Source organism: Ooceraea biroi, chromosome 1 (assembly GCF_003672135.1).
Source record: "Ooceraea biroi isolate clonal line C1 chromosome 1, Obir_v5.4, whole genome shotgun sequence".
Lineage (NCBI taxonomy): Eukaryota > Metazoa > Arthropoda > Insecta > Hymenoptera > Formicidae > Ooceraea > Ooceraea biroi.
Window position 1 is genome coordinate 6,524,666 of NC_039506.1, and position 23,509 is coordinate 6,548,174.

The following is a 23,509-nucleotide window of genomic DNA, read 5'->3' on the forward strand; positions in this document are numbered from 1 at the left end:
GAAGACACTCAAAATTGGCTAAAAAAGTTGTAATTACAAGCTCTTATAACGATTTGAAGGCATTTCGTTTACAATTATATAAAGATTGGATTAGGTCGGTGCATAAATTCTCGCTGATGAATGGATTTTTTCAAAAGATGATTCCTTCTTTCGATATTCTTTCGATGTGATATCGATATGTATATTGTTGGAAAGATGGGAAAAAGTAGAAAATGGAAAATACTTTGATTGATTTATGCTGTTTTATTTCAATAAAAAAATTGCAAAATCGGCAAGAACTTATGCACTGACCTAATATAATTATATATTTTTATTTTACGACTATATATTTGTATATTAAAATGTACAATATTTTTAAAAAGTCTATTAAAAAACAAATAAAAAATATAAAAATACGAAGTGTTTCATCTTTTTATCAATAAATTATTTTGCTAATGAAGCTTGCACAAAAGAGAGAAAGAGGAAGAAGAAAAGTTTAAATTAATTTTTTGTTATAATACCCATCATTTTTGATATTATTTCAGCAACATTGACATTATAGTTTCATATAACAAAAATAAAATTAAAAATTTAATCTGAGCAGTATTCTTTAATCGAAATTCTTATTTATCTAATTTTATTACAAACGCTTCTCCAGGAGGGACGGTAAGTCCTTTAAAGTATATATCTTGATTCATTCTATAACTTGGTCCTATAACAACACGTCCGCCATAATAAAGAGAAGACAGGTCCTTGGTGCGCGTTTTATTGCCAAAGTTGGCAATAAATGCATAAGAATTTCTTCGTGGATACCACCGCTCAATTACGATCATTCATCTTCGACATATCTAAATAATAAGCATTAAGTTTAATTTATAAATAAATAACTATACCATCAGATTACAAATTATGTTTCCGTCGATATTATATAAATATGGAAGAAATAGTACAATGGGAATCCATTTAATTTAAAAAATAAAAATATCATGCCTCGTGTGATTGTATATAATTTTGTCGCTCTCTTTTGTAACTATGGGTAACTATCTATATGAAAAAACAATTTGTAACGGTTTATATAGTCCATTCTGTGTGTATGTGTGTGTATTAAAATACACATAATTAAATACATATTTTATATATTATACAACCTTTACAAGACATGACATTTTTGTCCTTTTAAATTTCTACTTTACTATTTTTATCATATTTATATTAATCTCATTACATATGCTATTATTTGTATGTACAATAATTTTAAGTTAAGAGATTTACCTGACATCACAGTTTACCATGATTTGATTCTCTTTGAATACTGCTTTGACATAAATCGGTGTTGTTTCCATCCTCAGTTTTACCATGTTTGTAACAGTACCTTTCAAATGGTCTCCACCGGCTTCCCAGCCTCCGGTAGCCAAGTGGTAATTCCTAAGGTTGAAAAACTGCTGTCGGAGTTATCCTTCTTTTCCCAATACATAGGAACTAAATTGTGCACATGCGCCAAATCCTTGTGATCCTGACAATCGCAATCTTCGATACCTATCTGAACAAATAGAATCCTAATATTTCTTACTTCTTTTTTTTTTCTTTTAATACCAATCTTTCAACTTCTATCAATTTCATGAAGACTTGTCTATTAAAATGTCAAATTGCTAATAATGCTTTGCGTTACAAAAGAACGTAGATCTCTACATTCTCTTCTTTATACTATCTTAATTCATACCTCATCTCCGTAGAATATGTTAGTTGTGCCGGGTAGTATCATAGTGAGAAGGGAAGCCGCCACACTCGCATTCTTAACACTCATAGCGGAAGCCACCCTGCCGATATCCACGCCGCCGATGGACCAGTGTATCCATGGATAGCTAGCTTTCTCGAAAAGCATACCTTTCGTGATGTTCTCGATCTGCGCCTTAATGTCCTTTGTATCATTCATCACGTGAAGAGTCACGTCGATCAATCTATTCTGGACAGGATGGAGTTTCTTGCAGCGGTGGAAGTGGCGGCATTCAACAGGTTTATGTGACAAATAAAAATGTTGTTCGGGTGTAAAAGAGATCTCCAGTATCTCAAGCTAGTCACGAACGTATTCTCGTTAACGTAGTGCTCCAATCCTTTGAGATAAAAACCATCCACTCCCCTCTGCTGCCAGATTCGTATGGCCTCACTAACAGGATGTTGTCGGTGATCAGAGTGACTGGAGAGCACTTGTCCTTTGGCTTTTCCTAATAGTGGTGATGCAGACGACAAGACATCGCGAATAGTTTCGACCGACGTAGGCAATGCGGGATGGTAGCACCTCGTGAAGTATTGCATCGTTTGCAGTATCTCGTCTATTCCGGAACGCACGTTCGGTCTCATTTATTTTCGCAGTGAGCGCGTCCTCATCATTAGAGTTCTTCACAAATGGGTACAAAGGCAAGTCGAGCACCAGACTCATGTTTCGTTTGTGAATTTCACGCGCGAGAACGATAAAATCTTCCAGAGTACCCAATTCCTTATTCACGTCCGTCATACTGTTGATGTTCGAGTAATATTCTGGATAATGTAACGCTGGAAATATCGAATTCAGTCGAATGGCTCGCACTCCGAGCCCTTTTAAGTAGTCAACCGCATGGTTATTCCACGAAAATCGCCGATCCGTCGGCGCTTTTCGTTGAATCTTGAAAGGAGGCTGGGAATATCTCGTAGAAGGTGCTACTTGCCACCATTCCACCGGTGGATCACATCTATTCAATAGAGACACACAAAATAGTTCGATATTTTTTCCTTTTAACAATTTGTCTTAAAATATGTTTGCAAATATCTATACATATGTGTATTCATGTCAAGAATCAAAATGTATCTATTTATTACTTCCTAATATAAATATTTATTTATTACACGGTTTCGCTATGACAAGAATTTTTTTGTATGATATATTTTAATGCAAAATTGTTGCACTTATGAGAAAAAAATATTGTGAGATTTTATTATTTAATTCACAAATTTTTCTTATTTTCAAATCACTGGAGATCTTGTTAAATTAAAAATTGTGATTGTTTCTTTCGATTTTTCGAATCTTATCATTTTTCCACTTATGCATAATGCTTAAATAAAATGACGTATTTCAATACGCACCCTTTAGGCATTGTAGCGATGATACCAATAACTAAAGCAGTGCATCCAGTAAGAATCGACATCAGCGACCAGTAACATGTTTTTCGTATTAGAGGCCAGTTCCATTTCATGAAGTGATAATCTTTGGGCGATTTTGGCACCACTAACTGAATCCCAACAAGCGGTGGCTTGCCACCGTTCTCCTGATTGTAAAACTAAACAGTTACGACATAAATACATATGATGATGTTAAGAAGCGGAAAGCGATGAATTAGTATAACATCAATGAGATTACTGAAAATAGAAGTTCTCTTTCAGAATCTTTTTTTTTCATCTGAATCACAATGCAGAATAGCAAAGACATGTATAAAGACAGAAATTGTAGCAGGGAAAGAGCAAAACATATCTGCATATGTTTAAGCATTGTGCGATGACGCCATAATAAAGCGTCAATTCTAGGGTGACCAAGTTTTTGGTTTCTTTTACTTGGAGACATTCGAGATATTTTTCTCCCCGAGATATTTTTCGTTCGAGAATTCCTCTTATGAGGAATTTTCGAACGTTTTATTCTACTAAATGTTTTAGGTATTTTATTTCAATTTTTTCTTTACAATTCAAAATTAAAAAATGAATGGATAAATATACATATAATTACTTGAAAAAATAAGCTTTTTTCTTATTTCCTATCTCGCACAGCATTCCTATGCAGTTTCTAATTATTATTAGAATTAATATAATTATTCTAATCATTTCTAATTATTATCCTAATTATTCTTTTATGGTCACTCTAGTCATACCTTATTTTGCAACAGGATTCCATGGGTACAAGCAACTGGTAAGTTGATGTTTCAAATATCAATTTAACTGCGTGTAAGGAAACATGTGAGCATAGCTATGCGAGTGCAGTCACAACGCGGCACCATTCACGCGTATACATTTCACAGTGAATTCAGAACTCTCTTTCAATATTTGTTAATTTCTATAATAGCATTTCTATATGAATTTTGTCAATATTAAAAATATAATGTAATATCATATTTTTCATGTTTTCTACTTTCCAATATGTCAATATTATAAAAAAAGCTTTTGTATTTATATTTGTATCTTGACGTATGGACGTATAAAACTTTTAAATGCAGTTTTAACAAATTAAAGATTTGATTCTATTTAAATAGGAATAACTGTATTCATTATTTTCACCCCAGACAGCACAAGGATGTCTTTGGGACATCCAAAGGACATTCAGAATGACATGTATGATGTCCAGATTTCCTGAGAAAGAGTAAGTGAGCAAAATAATTATATCGAACATAAATGTAACACAATTCTCGATAGCATATATTCAAATTTCCGGACGTCCAGATATTTATAGAGTATTTATTTTATTATAATATTTGACATTTTCCAATTAAATAAAATGCCTAATATAACTGAAAATAGTTACGTATATGTTGATTAAAACTATTCTTAAGAATACTTCAAAATAAGCCACAAATATCATGAATGTCTTGGACATATTGCAAATGATCCTGAGGGCGTTTTGTGCTATCTGGGATTATTTCTTATATACCTCTTTTCTCCTTTCCATCCAAGTTGTGTTATTCAATCTGTATAAATTCTTATTTATATATTATAATTTTCTTTGATATGTGCCAATTTGTTATTTTATTTTTCAAATTAAAATATCTAGGAACATACGAGATCCCATTTGAAATACTCACTAAAGCTTGAGCATCTGGTGCAAGATGTTGATAAGCAGTATTTAATTGCGTCAACAACTGTGCACAAACGGGTTCGTTCGTGTCGCTACTACTCCCACTACTACTCGTCGATTCCACCATTGGATCACGTGAACTCGGTTCTAAGAAAAAACATTTGGTCATGCACATAATATCAACCCCCGTTTATAGAACAAATAGGTATCATAAAATGTTTTACATAAAATTGATTATTATTTTATCGATATTTAATTACACAATAAATAAATAATATAGATGTACACGTGTGTATGACGATAATAATAGTAAAACATATAATAATATATGAGGCAATTAAATATAATTTAAATAATAGATTGCTCGACATTGTAAATTTACTTATTCATTTATTAATCTAAAAATTTATTTAGTATATTAAATATGCTAAATAGATATCAATAAAAGATAAATTAAAGGAAATTGAAATTAAATATATAATAATAACTACTAGTAGAAAAAGACAAATAAAATCCACATACATGAAATGCATATGGAGATATCTGTTACTGTATAAGTTATTGTATGAGTTATAAATATGCTAATAGTTGGCAAACGTACCATCGTTTAAAGGCTTACTCGAACTATTCACAATATTCATATAGTTAAGTCCATCTTCCGTATTAAATATTCTCAAGCGTTGGTGTGTCTATCATCTCTAATGGATCTCTAACTCCTTCCAAGGCATTGAACAGTGGCACCGATTGCAGACTTTTCTCCGTTTGGATAAGTGGTGGGCTCGGCGTTAATAAAGGACAATCAGACGCTTCTTCATCCTATTGAATGATTAAACACATATACACACATTCATTAAATACATGTGAGATGCATGTAGGTATATCAGACAAAATTCTTAGAACACACAGTTTTTCTAGAATAACAGAAACGTAGGAATTGTAATTTTTTATATAGTATTACAGTAGAAAAAAAGTTAAAAATCGGAGATGTATATAGTAAAGTATGGAGATTAAATTATATTTTATAACCAACACACCTGTTGATCCTGACTTATAAACAGTTGTTGAGAATTCGGAGATGGTGGAAGTTCAGTTGGTATAACAACTGATAAAAGACCTTCTGGTTTCTGGATACTCATCCTTGCTACACATAAATATGTTGCTTTTATGCTAACATGATGTGATGAGAGAATTTATGAATTCCAGTTAATAGTGAACATTAAATTTATATTAATTCGATTTCGCAAACAGTTCATAATTAGATCTTGTTTTTGTAATAAAAAGAAAGTATTTTTTAAGATCTTACTTGGAACAATTTACTAAATATTAGTGATATAATTATTAATTAATCAATTTATTGAGTTTTTGCTTTTTATAATTATTATTTTATATTTCTTTTAGGTTTATTTTATGTAAGAAAAAAATTTATTTGTCCAAACGTTTTATTTTAAAACTTTGCATTATGTATGTAATCACAAGAGAAATTATGAAGTAAGTAGTAAACATTACGTACATCTTGATCAAAGATTAAAATATTTTACTTTAAAATAAAATCGTTGCGTAAATATATCCATAGTTAAATTAAAGACAATATCTGTTTATTTTTATCTCAAAATATGTGCAGTTTTAATTTTCAGTTGATCATAGTTTAAAAATACTTGAGCAACTGTTTTAATTGATTGAAAATTAGTCAAAGATTAATAAAATTAAAATTTTGCGATTTATTTTTACAATAACAGTAACTATTGAAAATTCTTTCACAAGGTTATCAATTAACAATATCAATTAATAATAATAATAATAAATTAATTATTATATGATTTAATTTAAATTAAATTATTTTTTTAATTAACATGATTCGATTCTTAATGATAAAACACTAATTATTATAGTCCATTGATAATAATATTAATGTTTCTTTAACTAAAGATGGAACTGCTTTTATACTTACATATGCACGTTGAAGTAGAATGTTAGGAGAAAAAATTCTCATTTACAATTTAACTTTTTCGTTACGATGGATCGACACGGATTTTGAATAAAACAGAACTTTGCAAAAAAATATTATAAGCCGTAAAGAGACTCACTTGAGGACTCTGCAGACACTGCCGTTCCCTAAGAAAGGTCTACTTAGCACTTCATTTTTTTACTGCGTCAGCTTTATTTCAACACACGAGATGCAACGTTTACGTATGCAACGACCGTAAATGATGAGATGGATGTCGACGTATTCAAACAATGACCGTCTCCGCTGTTAAGTCGCCTTTGCCAGTAACCGACGACAGTGGAACGCGTACTTCGCTGTATTATATTTAGCGATGCTATGTCATTTCGTTCCCCTCTGAGGCTCTGACCAACCTAGGTCTGTCTGGATTCTGCGCTTTAACGACGATGTGATATGCGCGTGCGATGTAGAGACGGCAGAAATATCGATACACGGTGTCCCATAACGAACATATGATATTTTACTCATATAACGTATTTTAAAATGAATTCCGAAAATTTAAAACTGTCGTCGATAAATATCCGATGAGATAAAATCAGTCTTTTCAGATTTCCATGACCTTGATATATGACATCAAGGTCATAATCCCGAGTAATATGCAAAGAATTTAATAGCCAACTCTCATTGTTGATTAAAGTTATTAACAAAAGAGATTTAATAATATAATGTTTAATGAGAAGGTAATTTCTTAATAGTTAATAGTGATGATTCTTGATAATTAATTTCCTGATATAGTCTTAACAGTTCTGAATAGTCTCCGCGCTTTTCTCTATCTCCAACCTGAAAAAAAAGCTATAATATAATTTAATTTATTGAAACTTCCTAGAGACAACGTCAAACGTCCTCAGGATTATCCATAATATGTCCAGAATATCCTGAAATATTTGTAAACTGTTTTATAGTGACGAAAATATTATTTTATATTTCATGTTTTATAGTATTATTAAAACTATTTTTTTTAACAGGATACATGGTTATTTTCAGTCATATAAGGCATTTTATCTGAAAAATGTCAAATATTGTAATAAAACAAATATCCTAAAAAGGAAAAAAAAATAAAACACAACATTTCGGCCGACAGGATAAAATTACCTGCATACCTATGCACAGAAGAAACAGAAGTCTAGGAGCCAGCATACCCCTCAGACCAGACCAGAACGAAACAGAAACACGAAAACGAAGCAAATACACAAAGCGGAAGAGTATTCAAGCCATCAATATGATTTCGTACCTAGTAAAAGACAATCAAGAGGGTCCTGTGGCGGTCAATAGTAACGAACGCCTGTACAGACTGCAACCCGACTGCCAGACAACTGATCAGGAAGCAGAAGAGGCAGGCGCGAATCTTCTAACGCGTCTAAAAAAAAATAATGCAGCATTAGGACTAATAATTAGCAAAGATGGCTATATGAAGTTTTATATACTTTGTACGCTATAATTTACAATACTGAGATGATCCGAGAATTAAATAGGATATCATACATGTATGTCCCGGATGCGCTTTGAATGAGACTCTATAATTATCTTGTGCTGTCTGAAATAGATAAAGATTTAAAATTTTAATTTTATAATGTATAAAACACAAGAAAATTCAATTAATTGAATTAATAACGCATAATTAAGAATTATTTATATTTGCAAAATGATTCATAATTAGTTTTAAAATATTCTATTAAAAGATTATTTCAAAAGAGAAAATGTGTAAGTATAAACGAAAATCATTTTTAATGCGGTTATATAATAATTATTGAAAACATTATCTAATCCGAAATTATTCAAATTATTAAAAATATTTGAGTACAATTGTAATTATTTATTCGATAAAACAGAATATAAATTGTGTAACGTATTAAATAATTTTAATTCGAAGAAAAACATATTTTGAATGAGATTTAGTAAAATAAATTATTATCTCGTAAGTAAAATAAGTTCTATTCTTCACTTTTTATGTTTCTCGATAGCACTGTTCGCAGTAGATTTTGCTTTATATACCAGTTCTTCAAGCGTCTCCTCAAGAAGTTCCCTCGTTTGGCACTTCGGGGCTACTATCGAAGTCCGTTAGTGACTTTATCGCTCTGAGGAAGGTCCCTGGATCCGTGGCAGAAAGTGCCGTAGCTTGACTCCTATTATCCTCGGCCATCTTCACGAATTTTAAGAGAGGAGGCGTTCTAGCTGATCTTTCGTGATGGGCATGAGTGTATTGGTTAAAGCAAAGTAATGTGTGCAAAGTGTGTGTAATCTTGTCCTCTTCGGAGGAAAAGAGAATCTCGCATTGAACTCAACAGGGCCTATCGTAGGAGGAAACTTCACCTTTTTTTTCTCTTTTTAAATCGTAATATCATAAATAGGGAGTTGCCACGTTAATATGTGAATAAATAAATAAATAAATAACTGAATTCAGCAGACTCAACTGAACACCCATCAGCTTTTGCATCATCAATTGGTATATTCCTTTAGATCTAAAAATATATGCAAATTGGATGAGGGCTTCAGCGGAAAATCTGGTAATTGTCCAACTATTGAGTCTGCTGAATGCAGCCAATGCTCTTTCTGCTATTTTTGTCATGTAAGTGTTATTACAATTTTAGATACCGAACTAAAAATGTGCTAAAAAAAGAGCGCAAAAGAGTGAGAAACAGAAAGCATGGGTGAGAGAAAAGTTATGGCTAGTGTAGTTCCTAACTTTAGGCATGCGCACTCCAGTACGCAAAAATTAAGTGAGTTGCTACTCTATATACTGTGTGCACACTGTAATAACACTCGTAGGTTATGTTTTACATTATCAACATAATCAACAAAGTAGTGGTGCATTATTATACGTAATAAAAATGTACATGACTGACAGAAAGACGATTATAACTTAAAACGTCATTAAATAAAACCAAAAATATATACAATAAGGTGTACAATATCTTTTTAACAATGAGATTTAACAACAGTAACTCGTTTAGGTTATCAACGTATTTATTGAGAAAGGAAAAATTGCAAAAGCACTTAACGACAATTCTAAATTTAAATTCTAATGAAGTTAAACAAATTTTTTATTTAAATAAAAAATTCTTACTTTTCCTCGTCATCGAATAATAAACAGTTGTATGATATTCCAAGTAAGCGTGCGGCAACTTATAATTTATTAACATTACATTATACACAAAATTTATATGTAATATATATTAATATTTTATCTCAAATTAATAGTTTCCATAGCATGTTCTTTTGTATTGCATTTGTTATAAAATGTACAATAATATAGAAACATATAGCATTGTACAATGTAATAATAACTTATTTATTTATTATTTATGCTTCAGAAATATAATGTCAATGTCAAGCCACTGAAAGATCTGCAATATAGTTTCATGTTAGGCAATTGCTGCCTAGAACATAGAATTAATGTACTAAAAGATATAGGAGTGTCAAATTTGGACGTGTCTTTGATAACTAGGTATGTCGCTTACCAATCAATTATTTTTCGAAACTTATAAATATTTTTCAAGAATTCTTGTGTTATTTTAGAGTCCCTCATCTTCTTCGCAAACAGTTATCCACATTTAAGGAGATAACAAAAATACCGGCTGAGCAAAGCATCACCAGGAATATATTTAGTAGACTTGGTAATGAGATTCCAAACAAGCTTTCCGAGTTGGAATCAAAGGACAAATTGACGGCCAAACAATACTATCAGGCATGTCTTTTACATTGCAAAACTGAGGTATTTGAGCTACCATATTTGGATGATAGAATACTATTGCGCAGTTATAAACTGTGGAAAAGCGTAAGCATGATTGCAGAAACATTGAAAATACTCAGAACTGATCTTGGTTACGACGAGAAAATGGTGAGTGCAATTATTTCTTAGATTAATTCTCCTTTTTTTATATATATAAAACAGTTTAAATAAATATAAGGGTTTTCTCAAATTCTTTTTTTTAGTCATTTCATCAATTTGTTTAAATATCTGCAAATCTATTAATTAATTACTTCTTTAAATATTCGCATTTTAACACATGCTTAAAATATATTTATGCAATTCTATTTTTTACACAGATAAAAAAACATGCGTTTGTCATTACCGCTTCTGCCGACAACATCAGATTATTGTTGAACAGTTTTGACGATATCTGTGGAGTGCCGATTGTGACATTCTTAAAGAATTATCCCTATCTACTCTTCCAAGACGCAAATAACATAAAACAATTGTTAGTGACCCTTAAACGATACGAAATACCGAACGAACAGATAAAAAAGTACAATAAGATATTAAAGATTGATAATGAAACTTTTATTGAGCGGATGGAGATGATAAAGCGGCATTCGATTTGTATATATGGCTGAAACATCCTCGAATTCTGGATATAATCCTTCACACTAACATGACGAAGGATCGCATAGACTTCCTACATATTGTTAATCGTGTAAAGTGGGCCCGTCCGCACACCATTTTATCCAAAAAATTAATTTAGAAAGTAAGTAAAACTTCGATATTTATACTTTCACGTAAATGTGCTTAACATACGTAAAAAGTTAACTGATTAACTAACGTGTATTTTTAATACACGTTTTACGGCATAATGAATATATCTAACAAAATCGTCGATCCATTTTCGTATCTCATTCTTCTATTGAATTAATTAATATACCATTCTAGATTTCTGCAAAACAACATAAGTATAATCTCAACTAAAAAGGCCCTAAAATACGTATTCTCGAAAGAATTGGGAACAGATCATGTCGATTTAATAAATATACTGGCAAGGCACAAGCATTGGAAACGGTCGGATTTGTTGAGATTGACCAAATGTTGAAATATCTTAACAACAATTTTACAATAAGCGAGATATGCCAAAATATACACATCGTACTCTATGCACAGTAATTACATGCATAATTTATATATAATAGATTCTATCTGTTTAAAATAGAACTTTTACAATTAAAAATATTTGATAAAGTAACTGTAAATGCTTAAAATTTATATATTTTTTTACATATATATTTTACCTTTTATATTCATTTTAGTTTTTAAAGATTTTTTGAAGATGATTTTTGAAAATCTCATTGTTCTAATAAAAGAAAGAATATAAATATTACTATATTATAAAATTTCCAGAAATTGTTAATAATTTTCTATTAATTGTAGATCAAGAGTAGAAGAAGTACTAGCTGACCTGAAACAACAATATTCGAATAGTACAGAGCATTCGTTTACTAATAATCAATATCTTGCGTTGTGCTTGTACATGCTTGGAAAAGGACAATCATTTCACGGACGATGGCATTTGGAGCGGCAGAATATAATGCGCAGCAACAATCTTTGGATCCTCTAAGTCTTAAACGTAGCCTAAAAGGGCATTATGATGACACGAGTACTCAGATATTGATGATGTAAGCATCGAAGATAGCGATAGCATCTGTAATAATCTGATTGATGATTCAACGCCATCTAGTATATAACATAACAACACCAACGTACACAGTACATAAACATTTTTACTTGTAAACAGTATTTTACAGAAAATTATTACACAATAGACAAGATTGTGTATTTGTAACATATGTGATGTGTAAAAATGATATGAAAAGTACAACGTTTAAAGTAGCATATTTTATAAACAGTTAAATGGGACATTAAAGAGAATGATATTTATGTATTGATTAATCTTGTCATCTTCTTTTATATCTTCATTTTCATCTTCTTTTATAAGTGTTTCTTCTTCACCTTCTTTTATAAATTATTCTTGCTTAGAAGTCGAAGACAATATAAGAGATTATTTCAATTGAAATCTATGTTTCTTCATACAAAGGCACCAAATATATTCGCTTTATAAGGCACCGACCTATCCAAGGCACGCATACTCGAGAACTTTCAAATTATTTTATAGATCTAATATTTATTTTCTCTCTTTTTTCTTTCTTTTTTCACTAGCCGAGCACATTAAGAAAAGTTATTTTCTTAAAGAAATAATTGCTAATAATGCAACTAAAATTTATTTTTCGACAGTATTTTAATTAATGCAAAGCTTCTGTAAAAGCAAATAAAAGAATGATCAAGTACTAACAACTATCGCGAAATGTTGTTCAATGTGATTAGAACGCTAACTTTTTATATAAATAATCACCACATGTGTCTTTTGTGATGTCACTTAAAATTAGTTTAATTAATTTCTTTTTGTATAATCTCGCGTGAGAGATTAAACTAGATGTCCCGTATTTAAATGTCAAAACTTTAGGGGATCGATGAACTGAAAGAAAAAGTCTAAAGATTCACCGCGTTTTACGGCAAATAACAAGATGTTCTGTCATAAAACTGATAAATCTTGCCAGAATCCCTCCCAAGGATCAAACTGGGCGTTCCACGTGTTCGTACGATACTTTCGATGCATTGCGATGCATTTCAGTCCACATTTTGGCAACGAAATCGAATCGACCCATGGTGCATATGAACTTTTTCACTTATTGTTAGAATGACTACCCAAACACGCTAACAAAGTTTGCGTATCACCTTGCATATAAAATAAAGTAGCGCAATGTAATCTCTTATCGATCGCAAGTAACGAGTACAAAACACGAATGTTCGAACTTGATCGGAAAATATCTTTATAATATAGCTTCAGTGCCACGCTGATTGGAATCCCACTAACGCTTTCAATTTTAATTCTATTTTTATTATTTTTCTAGCATTTCAATCAGTAATTGCAATTTTATTTTGTTTAAATCAATTGTAACAATTTATTCATTCTCTCTCTTCTACAAAATAACAAAATTATTAAAATTATTTTAATTAAACATAAAAATACACATTTTAGGGCCATAATAAAATAACACATAAATTAAATAGCGCTAGTGGAGAGTCCATTCAAAAATCGACAGTGTCCAAGATTTAATATTCCTCGCGCCCGTCACGAAACCCCAACGGATTGTCTAGAAAAAGCCTGGAGCGGAGGAGACCGCGAGTCAGTTCAGAAAAGGAGGCAACTGCACGTAGCTCTGTTGGCTGCCAGGCTCGCTCTTCACCATCACCTGATCTTTCATAGCCTGGCGTGCATGTTGCGGTGAGTGCATGCCATAGTCTTGCTTCTGATCAGGTGGCGGCGGTGGTGGCTGCTGTTGCTGCTGCTGTTGCTGCTGCTGCCCGTAATCGGCCTGCTCGTGCGCGTATTTCTCGGCCAGGCAGCCGCCGTGTTCATCCTCGGATATGGAACCCGTGAGATGAGTAGGCGGCGAGTGTGTCGTCACCATCGTCTGATAATCGGCGCGGGTGAGAGGCCCACCGGGTGGCGGTGGTGGACTGTTACCGGGGTTCATATAGTCCTGGTGGACCCGCATAGTATTGGCGACAGCGGTCGGCGCGGCGAACAGTGATGCGTCGTGCTGCGTTGGCAACATGCTTGCGTACGACGAGTATGAAACACCCCCGTTGTTGCCGAAACCGGCGGCAGCAGCCGCCGCTGCCGCGCTCGAATACGGCGAGTTGGATGGACTGAGCAGATTCAAGTGAGGTGCCAGGTCATACGCTGACGAGTACGCCCACGCGTCTGGCGGACCCGCTGCCGTTGTCGGCGATGCGAATGGGTTGAGATTATTATTCAGCGAGGTGAAGGAACCTTTGATGGAAAAAATACAGAGCAGTTTAGAAAATAAATGTATTTTAAATAAACATAGAGCTCTTTCTTGAATTCCTCAAATCTCTTTGAGGGGTTCTTTTTGAGTCATTTTGTCAATTTAGTGTCCAAAATAATTTCTTTCATAATTTGTTTAAATTTTTATGTCTTACAAGATAAATGTATGAGATATATTTATGCAGGTTGACTGTGAAATACTGACATAAAAAATTTTGCAAAACTGCTTTTACGATATAGTATATTCTCTAATTTCACCTGATAAACCAGGACTGGCGGATCCCGTGGCCATATAGCCGGCTGTCTTGCGCGGCGGTTCCTTCTTCCGCCACTTTGCCCTACGATTTTGAAACCAAACTTGCACGCGGGTCTCAGACAGAGCAAGCTTTACTGCAAGTTCATCACGGGCAAAAACGTCTGGATACGGTGCCCGCTCGAAAGCTCTTTCCAGTTCCTCGAGTTGGTACGCCGTGAAAGTTGTTCTAAAAAATACATAATGTTGTATAAATATAATTTAATTCTATATATTTAGATCTCTCTTTAAATCAGTGATAAATTACAGGATGTCCGGTAAAATTCTAGCCAACGCTCGTATGGAAATAGAATAAGTTGAATTAAATCGAAAAATTCCATATATAAAGTTTTATTAATTGTGCGATTTTCATAATAATTAAACATTATTAAATACTTATATTTATCGAAGTATAATTTAAGATATTTATATAAAACATAAAATAATAGATATAAAATGTCTAATACGATTATGTCATATATGTACCTCGTCTTTTTCTTTTTGATGTTATTATTGTCAGTCTTCTTCTTCGAATCCTTTTTCGCTGGTTGTGCTTCGCTGTTAACTATAAAGTTAATATTGCTCCATCAATCGTAAAATCGTTAGTTTTAAGAATGATTTAATACTGGTGTATGATTTCACTCAATTTCTGAATACATTCACCGCCATGTTACCGGTGATCGATGCAATAAATGCGTTAAGACATGAATAATATTATAGCAATGTAATTACATACAGTTGCAAAATAATGATTGTTTAATAATAATAGAAAATTATAACGCACAATTGCATTTAAATTTAAACAACTTAATACTTTTAATTAATATTTTTAAAATTTTGCAAATTATTATATGAACACATTACAGTTAATTTTAATAATCCAGTTGGCGTAAACGAAAAATTAGCTAAATTGAATGTATTAATAAGCTTAGGCATGCATGAGTTGTAATCTTTTTCGCGTATCATTTCGTAGAAAAATTTCTCAAACTTGAAATTTTTCTTTTGCGATTTTAAAATGATCTTAAAGTCTTTAGAATATTATATAATGAAATAGAACGATTGTTTTTATAAAACTTCTCGTTTTCATTCTTTTCAATTATAATATTTCATATTTTTCTATTTTATATCTTTAATTAGTCTAATAAATATTTAATTATCAAATGAAGATACGATGTTATTACACACAATGGAATATGACAGAAAGCATTGAGAAAAGCGAAAAGAAAACAAAATATACATTTGTATTACCTGGTGCCAGCGCGTTGATGGGATCGTCGGGCTTTCTCTTAAGTGCGTTGCCGAGCTGCAGACTTTGTTGCAGGCTTGTCGAAGTTGGCGTAACGCTTGTGGACGTTGACGTGGTGACGTCTTGAGTCTGCGGCGGCAAAGGAGCGTACATGCCCGACAGTTCGAGTTCCTTCAGTTCCTTTTGCTGCTGCTGCTGTTGTAGATGATGCGAATGCTGCGATGCAGTCTGATGATGCGGCGACGGGCTGTTAGATGAATCCAGTTTGTGAAGTTGACCACCGCCAGTTGGCATTAAGTCACCACCGGCGCCGTGATGGCCGCCACTCAGACTCAGCATCACCTGAATGTGGGCTCCAGTGGTCCCACGACTTCCGAAATCCGAAAAGATCGGATCGTCCCACGATGGAGCGCCGTCCATTTTAAACAGCCTCTTGTGTTGTAGCTCGCGAAAAACCTTGATTCAATAAGTTGAGCAGTAGTTGTTGAATGCACGTTGAATTTCTCCGTTGACCGAGTTGATCCAATAGTGAATATCACGAATTACTATTCACCCCTCCGTTATTCCTTCCCGTGGCGCTTCTTCTTTTAAGTATATTCCGTTTCAATCCACATCCTCACGTGGTATATGATGGATTCTCCTCCGGTTAAATTAAACTCCAAAGAGATAAACGTTTGTTGTCTCACACCTCAATATCGATAATGGAAAATCATCATGTGACTTCACCGAGATTTGTCTTCCGAGATTCTTTCCGGCTTCCTGTCGGATGGAAAAAAAGGAGGCGGCCGTAACCGATTGTCCGATTACCCGTAATAGAGCTAGCGCGACAATTGCGATCAATTGTTACCCGGGTTATGATTAATTTTGATTAGTTTTAAGCAGCGTTAACTCGCACAACGCGCCGGCCGATTATTCCAAGGCAGACCTTGGAAAACTGGACCAACGACGACGGCGACGGCGGCGGCGACGACGACGTCTCCCCGATGAGAACGTCCGTCCTCTATTCTCTCCGTGGGGACACTCACTCTCGCCACTATTCTCCGTCCCGAGTCTCCAGTTAATCAGCCGCCACTCTCTCACACAGGCTTATATTTTCCGAAGCATGCCGGCCCAGGCCGCCCCCATACTCGGGACCCGACCAATCCTGCTTCATGCGGGTGCGGTGATGCTGCCTCTTGCGGTCCCACCACATTTCCTCGCTCCCCGCCTCTGGTGAATCCTCGACGATCAGCGAGCGACTGCCCCTCTCTCCAACTGTGCGCAAAAAAGTTTCATCTGCAACGGAGGTGGATAATACGAGGGTGCGATCATATGCGTGAGGGTAAACGTCAGCTCGTGGGAATAGAGAAGATCGTTTTCTCGTGGAACGGAGGAGCCTATTTTCTGTCTTGCAAGTCTAAATTGCACAGGAGTGCAATATAATTTAAATGCAGTTGTACCTAAATTAAAAATCGGAAACAAAATAGAATTTTAAAGAGAAAATAATGTAAGGAGATTCTAAAATGTTGCATATAAATGGAAAGATTCTAAAATAGAAAAACAGGAACATTTATCTCTCTAGATGAATTTTTCATATAGTAAAAATAATATGTGTGGCAGAGGATATAATAATACACTTTATATAGTCTCTCTGTTTTGATTAGTTACACAGACATGATAAAACAAATTATCTTACAATGTTACCTAAAATATCTTACCTTTCTTCCATCACGATTCTTTCTGTCGTCTTTCGTTTTCTATATTTCTGTTTCTACCACTTAGATCATTCTAGCCACTCGTGTTTTTTAGATGCGACACAATGAAGAATTTGTAGATCTTCGTATACACAAATACTATTATCGACATGAAAGAGCATTCCAGACGCGTCCTGGATTTTATCGAATAAGTCTCCATTTTTGGTTTTCGCGTGTTTTTCATTTTCTCAATTCAAATCATTTCTCCAATTTTTCGTCTTGTCTTATTCTCTTTTCTAATTTCACGGGTATGAATCATGAAGGCTCCGCTCAACATCCGCAGCAGAAAATCTGCGCGCGTGTCGTTTGCTGATCGATCGATCCGCGCTCGATCGAGGCGATACACGTAGCGCGTATACCTTCGTCGCCTCGAAGAAGAGATCCATGGTCCGCTGTCCAGCACTGTTGGCGTTGCACTGAGCCCAGGCACTCTTAGCGCAAGCTCAATGAAATCAGCAATCGCCAGGAATTGCCTCGAATTGGCCCAATCAAACTACCCCCGTGCCCCGTGCGTATATACGCGTATATTAACCGCTAATTTTCGTTGTCAGTAATTAGCGCATGGCTCTACGCGCGCTAATTTTACCGCGCTCTCTGCTCCAATCGATTGTCTCCAACCTGACTGTCTACTGATCCTGATCCACCTCGATCATCTCCTCGATAACTTCTTATTCGTTCGTCATATTTCATATTATTAAATAATAATATTTTTTAAAGAAAATAACTACTTTTTTCGCTATGTTTTCTTTTTTATTGATATATCTTTTTATCAAGACTGTTCTATTTGTTAAAAGTACTCATGTATAAATTTTCTGACATCAGAAAATTATTGTCGATACTTGTCGATACATGTATCGAAATACGTGACAAAACGTCTTGGTGATAATTAATAGTAACAGTAGTGATACATATCTATATTCAGGTAATAAAGTATATTTGTTGACTGGTTTCATCATGGAACAGGATTGACGATGGGGAATGTGACAAATATAGGGGATGTGATAATTAATATAAGACTTTCGAGGCAAAGGTGCTGTAATGCGGGTGATCGTTTCATCGTCATCCGTCATATTGTTCCTCTCGATGCGAAATAATGGAGCGCAGTAACAGTCATTTATTATTTAATTGAAGCACCAGAGCAGCTTTAAATTCGATGATTTAGCACTCTTTTTGTTCTTGGCAATTTTCTATGCGTTACTAGGCTCTTTAAGATTTTAGTTCTTCTATAAATTCTTACAGAGATATCATTATTCCTTGTTGAAAATTTCATGGAAATTCTCATAAATGTTTTTAGAGATTACAACTGATGAACAGCAAATGCTTCTTCTAAGTTACACCTCTAGGTGGATATTTTGGGCATCTTCGGGCGAAGTCATTTGGAGACCCTCGTTCATGGATGAGATGTAATGGACGAGATAAGATCTATGGCAATTTAATTTCCAGTTTCACGGCAGCGGGGCAGGATCTCATGCGGGCCCGTATCCACGATCGGCGGTATATTTTTGTTCGCCGAGGAGTATTGACAGGCCCCAGGAGGCCAATGGCGGCGGCGGCTGTGGCAGCGATAGAGGCCGCAAGAGAACGAGGAGAAGTCGGTAACTTAACTGGCCTAAATGGGTTTAACTCGATGTGATTTTGCTGGCGAACCACTAAATTGAACGAATACGAACTAAACTGAACTCAACTAAGCTAATCATATCACATTACTAGCGTTATTAGCTGAGCGACGATATAAGTGAAGGTCCGGTGAGCAACGGGCTGCAGTGTAACGCAGTCTCCTGCACTGACCCTCCGCATCCGCGACTTTCTCTTGCATTCATCTGTCGCGTATCCTCCATCTTGTTCTTCATCGGCGTAGTGTGAACATGACCTACTACAATTGTGCCACCGTCGCCACCGACTGTCCGTCACCGTCGCGTCAGGTGTTTGAGTTTCACGATGTCGTTGGAAGAATAGTCAAGACAAAATTAAAGCGAGTGACCTAAAAGCGGAAGTGATCCTTTTTTATTGGTGATTATATATCCGCGCCATCATGTTTCTTCTTGCGTTCGCACGACGTAGCGGAAGTGCGCGCGCAGAGTTCCACTCGAGTTCGCGAGCGAGCGAGAGCAAAATATTTTTTTGTTGCTCGCAAATAGAATATTAAAGCTTGTGAAAACCGAACGCGCGCGCGGTGCTCGCGATACTCAATTGTTACGTAGTGCAAAAATTTTTTATCTTAAATTCTGGATCTTTGAAATTGTTTATTTGTGTTTGAAAAGTGTGCCATCCTGTACAATAAAATAGTTCGAAATTTATTTGCACTCTTTCGAGTTTTCGCTTTTTATCACAATGTGATTAAAAAATAACTATTAATTCTTTTAAAAAATTACTACTTACTCATTTGCTTTTTGAAACGTATCCTAAAAATATGTAACATGTGCATACAATGATTATGCAAATGAAATTTTTGGTATGAACGGACAGAAGGGTGAGAAAAGGGTGATCAACGGAGATAAATGAGGAAGGAGAAATTCGAGTACTCCCTACCTCACAGCGACTGGATTGGACGAAACCTGAAAAGAGATAAGAGATGAAGACGAATGCGATACGTCGTTGCCCCTCCAGCGCGGTTACTGAGGGGCAAAGTAGCTCGGCCCCTTTAAACTCCACCTCTCTTCGGCTACGTCTTCCACCGCTGTGACTATCATAGTCAAATTAGCTTGCAGTATTAACTTATACTATGCAGTATTACTTCATACATACGAGTATATTAGTAATCAATTAGTATATTCCTTTTTTAGCTATGTGCTACATGTGTCGCATTCACGAAATAAGATAGATATGTAATGAAATATTGGAAGAATAAAATGTTAGCAGTTTCACAGAAATACAGAGATGTAACCAATGAATCATCCAGTCTATTTTTTATATTTGCGCAGTTGCTGCAATTATGTCGTTCCTAATTTCTTTTATGAAATAATGATTAATAATTAATTTCATCCCAATTATACATCAATTATAAGTAATACATTATATTAATTATATTTTTTTAATTTTTCTTGTATCTTTCTCATTTTTCATTTTATTTGATATTTTGTGGTATTAATATAAAAGCGTCAAAATTATTTTTTAATTAATATCAGTGATTCGCAACGCGCAAACATGCAATGTAAAATTAGTTTGAAATAAATTGTTTGATATTTTATATTAGCAGTAATAAAACCGCAAAACATGCAATGTACAATTAGTTTGAAATAAATTGTTTGATATTTTATATTAGCAGTAATAAAACCTTTGATAATAGTTTATGAAGTAGCAATAGAACGCTATATATAGAGCTAGGGGCCAAAACAATATTATTACAAAAATATTTTAAATATAAATGTATTTTTATAATATAATTGTATTTAAATTTAAATATAAATGTATTTTTATAATATAATTGCATATAAAGTATCAATCAATTTGTTATCTACTGAGTTCAAGTTGATACTATGTCAAAAGTTAATACATTGATATACTATATCAATATATCAAATGTATATATTGTACATTTTGTATGTATATCTTTATATTTGCTGAACTATATAAGAGATATCATGGATTTCTGAATGCGAAATCACGATAGCAAGCTATGTCAGAAGCGCATATGCACGCGTGTGTGTGTGTGAGAGAAAGAGAGACAGAGAGAGAGAGAGAGAGAGAGAGAGAGAGAAATGCGGATGCGACCACGTCTCTTAACGTTGGACTTTTTTTCTTCACGTTATTCGTATTTCTTTTACGTCCTAGGTATGTCGAGTCTTTAACAACGAACGCGCAGCGTCGGGCCCGCCAATTGAGCCTGTTAACGCTCAATTGGTCTAAATTACTTCAATTGGATGTAATTGCGCGAAGGCGACAGGGAACCTCCGCCACGTTTCTCTCTTTCTTTCTCTTTATATGCCGCTAGTATCATCGACAAAATGTTACGTTTTCAGGCTTCTTCTGTTGATTGCAGATACAATATGTTTAATTGAGTTGAGTGATTTCTAAACAATAACATTTTTGCTAATACTAATTAACAAAAAGTTTATTTCTTATAGTGTTCTTTTATAGACTTTATTATATAATTATTGATATTATACCTTCGAAATGAAGAAAAAAATGAATATAAATAATTACATTACAGTTATAAAAATCTATTACTTAAATATAACATTCTGAATAATATAAAGATTGTAAGATACATATAATGTGTCACATAGATTGTAAATTATCTTGTCTCTATTCAAACTACTTAAAAACCAAAAGATTGTTAAGAATATATTTCTATGTACAGCATTTATTACAAATTATCGATTATTACTAGCTGAATGACGCTCTTTCAATCATGCACAATAAAACGTTAGAATTCAGATCCATTCATTCTCCAGTAGAGAGAATAAAATCTCTTCCTCTTTCTCTTTCTTTCTTTCTCGTCATATAATATATATTTCTGGCACATGACCCAGCATGTGAATTGTTTCCCAACGTCGTTCGGTACTTTTGAAAATACGGTAACATGCGAACAGTGTATACCTTCGTGATACGTAATAGTAAATATAGATAACACTTTCGTGGAAGCGAGATCTTTTTAGGCGAAACGAAAGTATGGAATCCAAAAGCGGATCTGGAGCATCCGTCTGAAAAGGTCTATTATTTTAGAATAGAACATACTTGTAATTCGTGTTTAGCTAACTCTTTCATTTTTACTGGACAAGCAGTCTAAATATCGGAAGCTGCTATTTTTTTTTGCCGTTCACATATGTATTTAAAACAACAGTAATACTTAATAAATATTGCCGGTATAATTAAATACTTCAGATAGAAAAATTACACATGTACGCGTACTTCTATTTTTCCATATTTTTAAACGTTACTGCTTAGGAAAAGCCTATATTGAGGTTGTTATTATATTATCCATTTATTATCTAGTGCATGAAATAAACAAGCTCTTTAGAAAAAGATATCGCTTATTCTTTTGTGTCTGATTACTTTTGCATATCTTATTAAAGTTTTATGCAGTTGAAGTTCTTTAAAAGCGGGATAAGTAAGCAAAGAGTTTTGGACCATGGATCCTCTTTCTTGCCCAAGAACTTTTGGTAAAATCCAGAAAAAAAATTGTTTTGTCGTATTTAAAGGGGCGTTTATTACTCAGGTTTTTCAGCTCGCACAATTATCACCCTTCGAAGCGACGAGAAAATGCGACACTTTAAACGATGACGTTGCATCCTGATTAAGTCGCGACGACCGCGCTCGCTCGTATCCGTCGCTTATATCCTCAACGGTACTCCTGTACCAAATCGTTTCTCACTGCGATATCTATGTTCTGTTAATCGATTACGACAATCGATTCCATTTATAAAATATGTTATATATTTCGATTCAATATATAAAAATGTATCAATGTATTTCTTTATTCTGTTTAATCGACTACGAAAAGATTTTATTTATAAAATATGTTATGTATTTCGATTTAATGTAAAAAATTTATATGCCGAATCGAAAAACTTTAAAAACAGCTATAAAATTATTTAGACAATTACATAGATGTACGTATACAGGATGAGGCACCTAAAACAGGCTACCTGAATATCTCGGCTGTTATTGGTGATAGAAAAAAATGTGTCAGACCAAACTTGCATGGTTTCGAGGGACACATAATTTGTTCTAAATAGTTTTTTATTAGGTGGACACGTAGAGGTCATATGAAGGTCAACTTCGTTTTTTAAATGGTATATTTTTTTTTACGTACCATCTAGTAGAGCGTTTGAAGATGCGCACATTGATCTACGGGTCAAAATCATTCAAGGTCACTGAAGGCCAAC

General features: G+C 34.0%; 1 protein-coding gene, 1 long non-coding RNA gene and 2 pseudogenes across 2 annotated transcripts; 2 read left to right on the forward strand and 2 right to left on the reverse strand.

Moving 5' to 3' along the window:
* Positions 1–496: 496 nt before the first annotated feature.
* On the reverse strand, positions 497–7,177 carry LOC113561378 (annotated as a pseudogene).
* Positions 7,178–10,044: 2,867 nt separating this feature from the next.
* Positions 10,045–12,180, forward strand: LOC113563554 (annotated as a pseudogene).
* Positions 12,181–12,261: 81 nt separating this feature from the next.
* On the reverse strand, positions 12,262–17,126 carry LOC113561829 (paired mesoderm homeobox protein 2B-like). Its single transcript, XM_026969178.1, has 4 exons — positions 15,951–17,126; positions 15,189–15,267; positions 14,669–14,892; positions 12,262–14,395 (listed from the first exon to the last, which is right to left on the reverse strand). Exons 1-4 carry the CDS (start codon positions 16,366–16,368, stop codon positions 13,746–13,748), a joined length of 1,371 nt encoding a protein of 456 aa, XP_026824979.1. The 5' UTR covers positions 16,369–17,126; the 3' UTR covers positions 12,262–13,745.
* Positions 17,127–18,982: 1,856 nt separating this feature from the next.
* LOC105286784 lies at positions 18,983–20,572 on the forward strand. Its single transcript, XR_895312.3, has 2 exons — positions 18,983–19,691; positions 20,148–20,572. It is a non-coding gene; the product is annotated as an uncharacterized LOC105286784 (long non-coding RNA).
* The last annotated feature ends 2,937 nt before the right edge of the window (positions 20,573–23,509 follow it).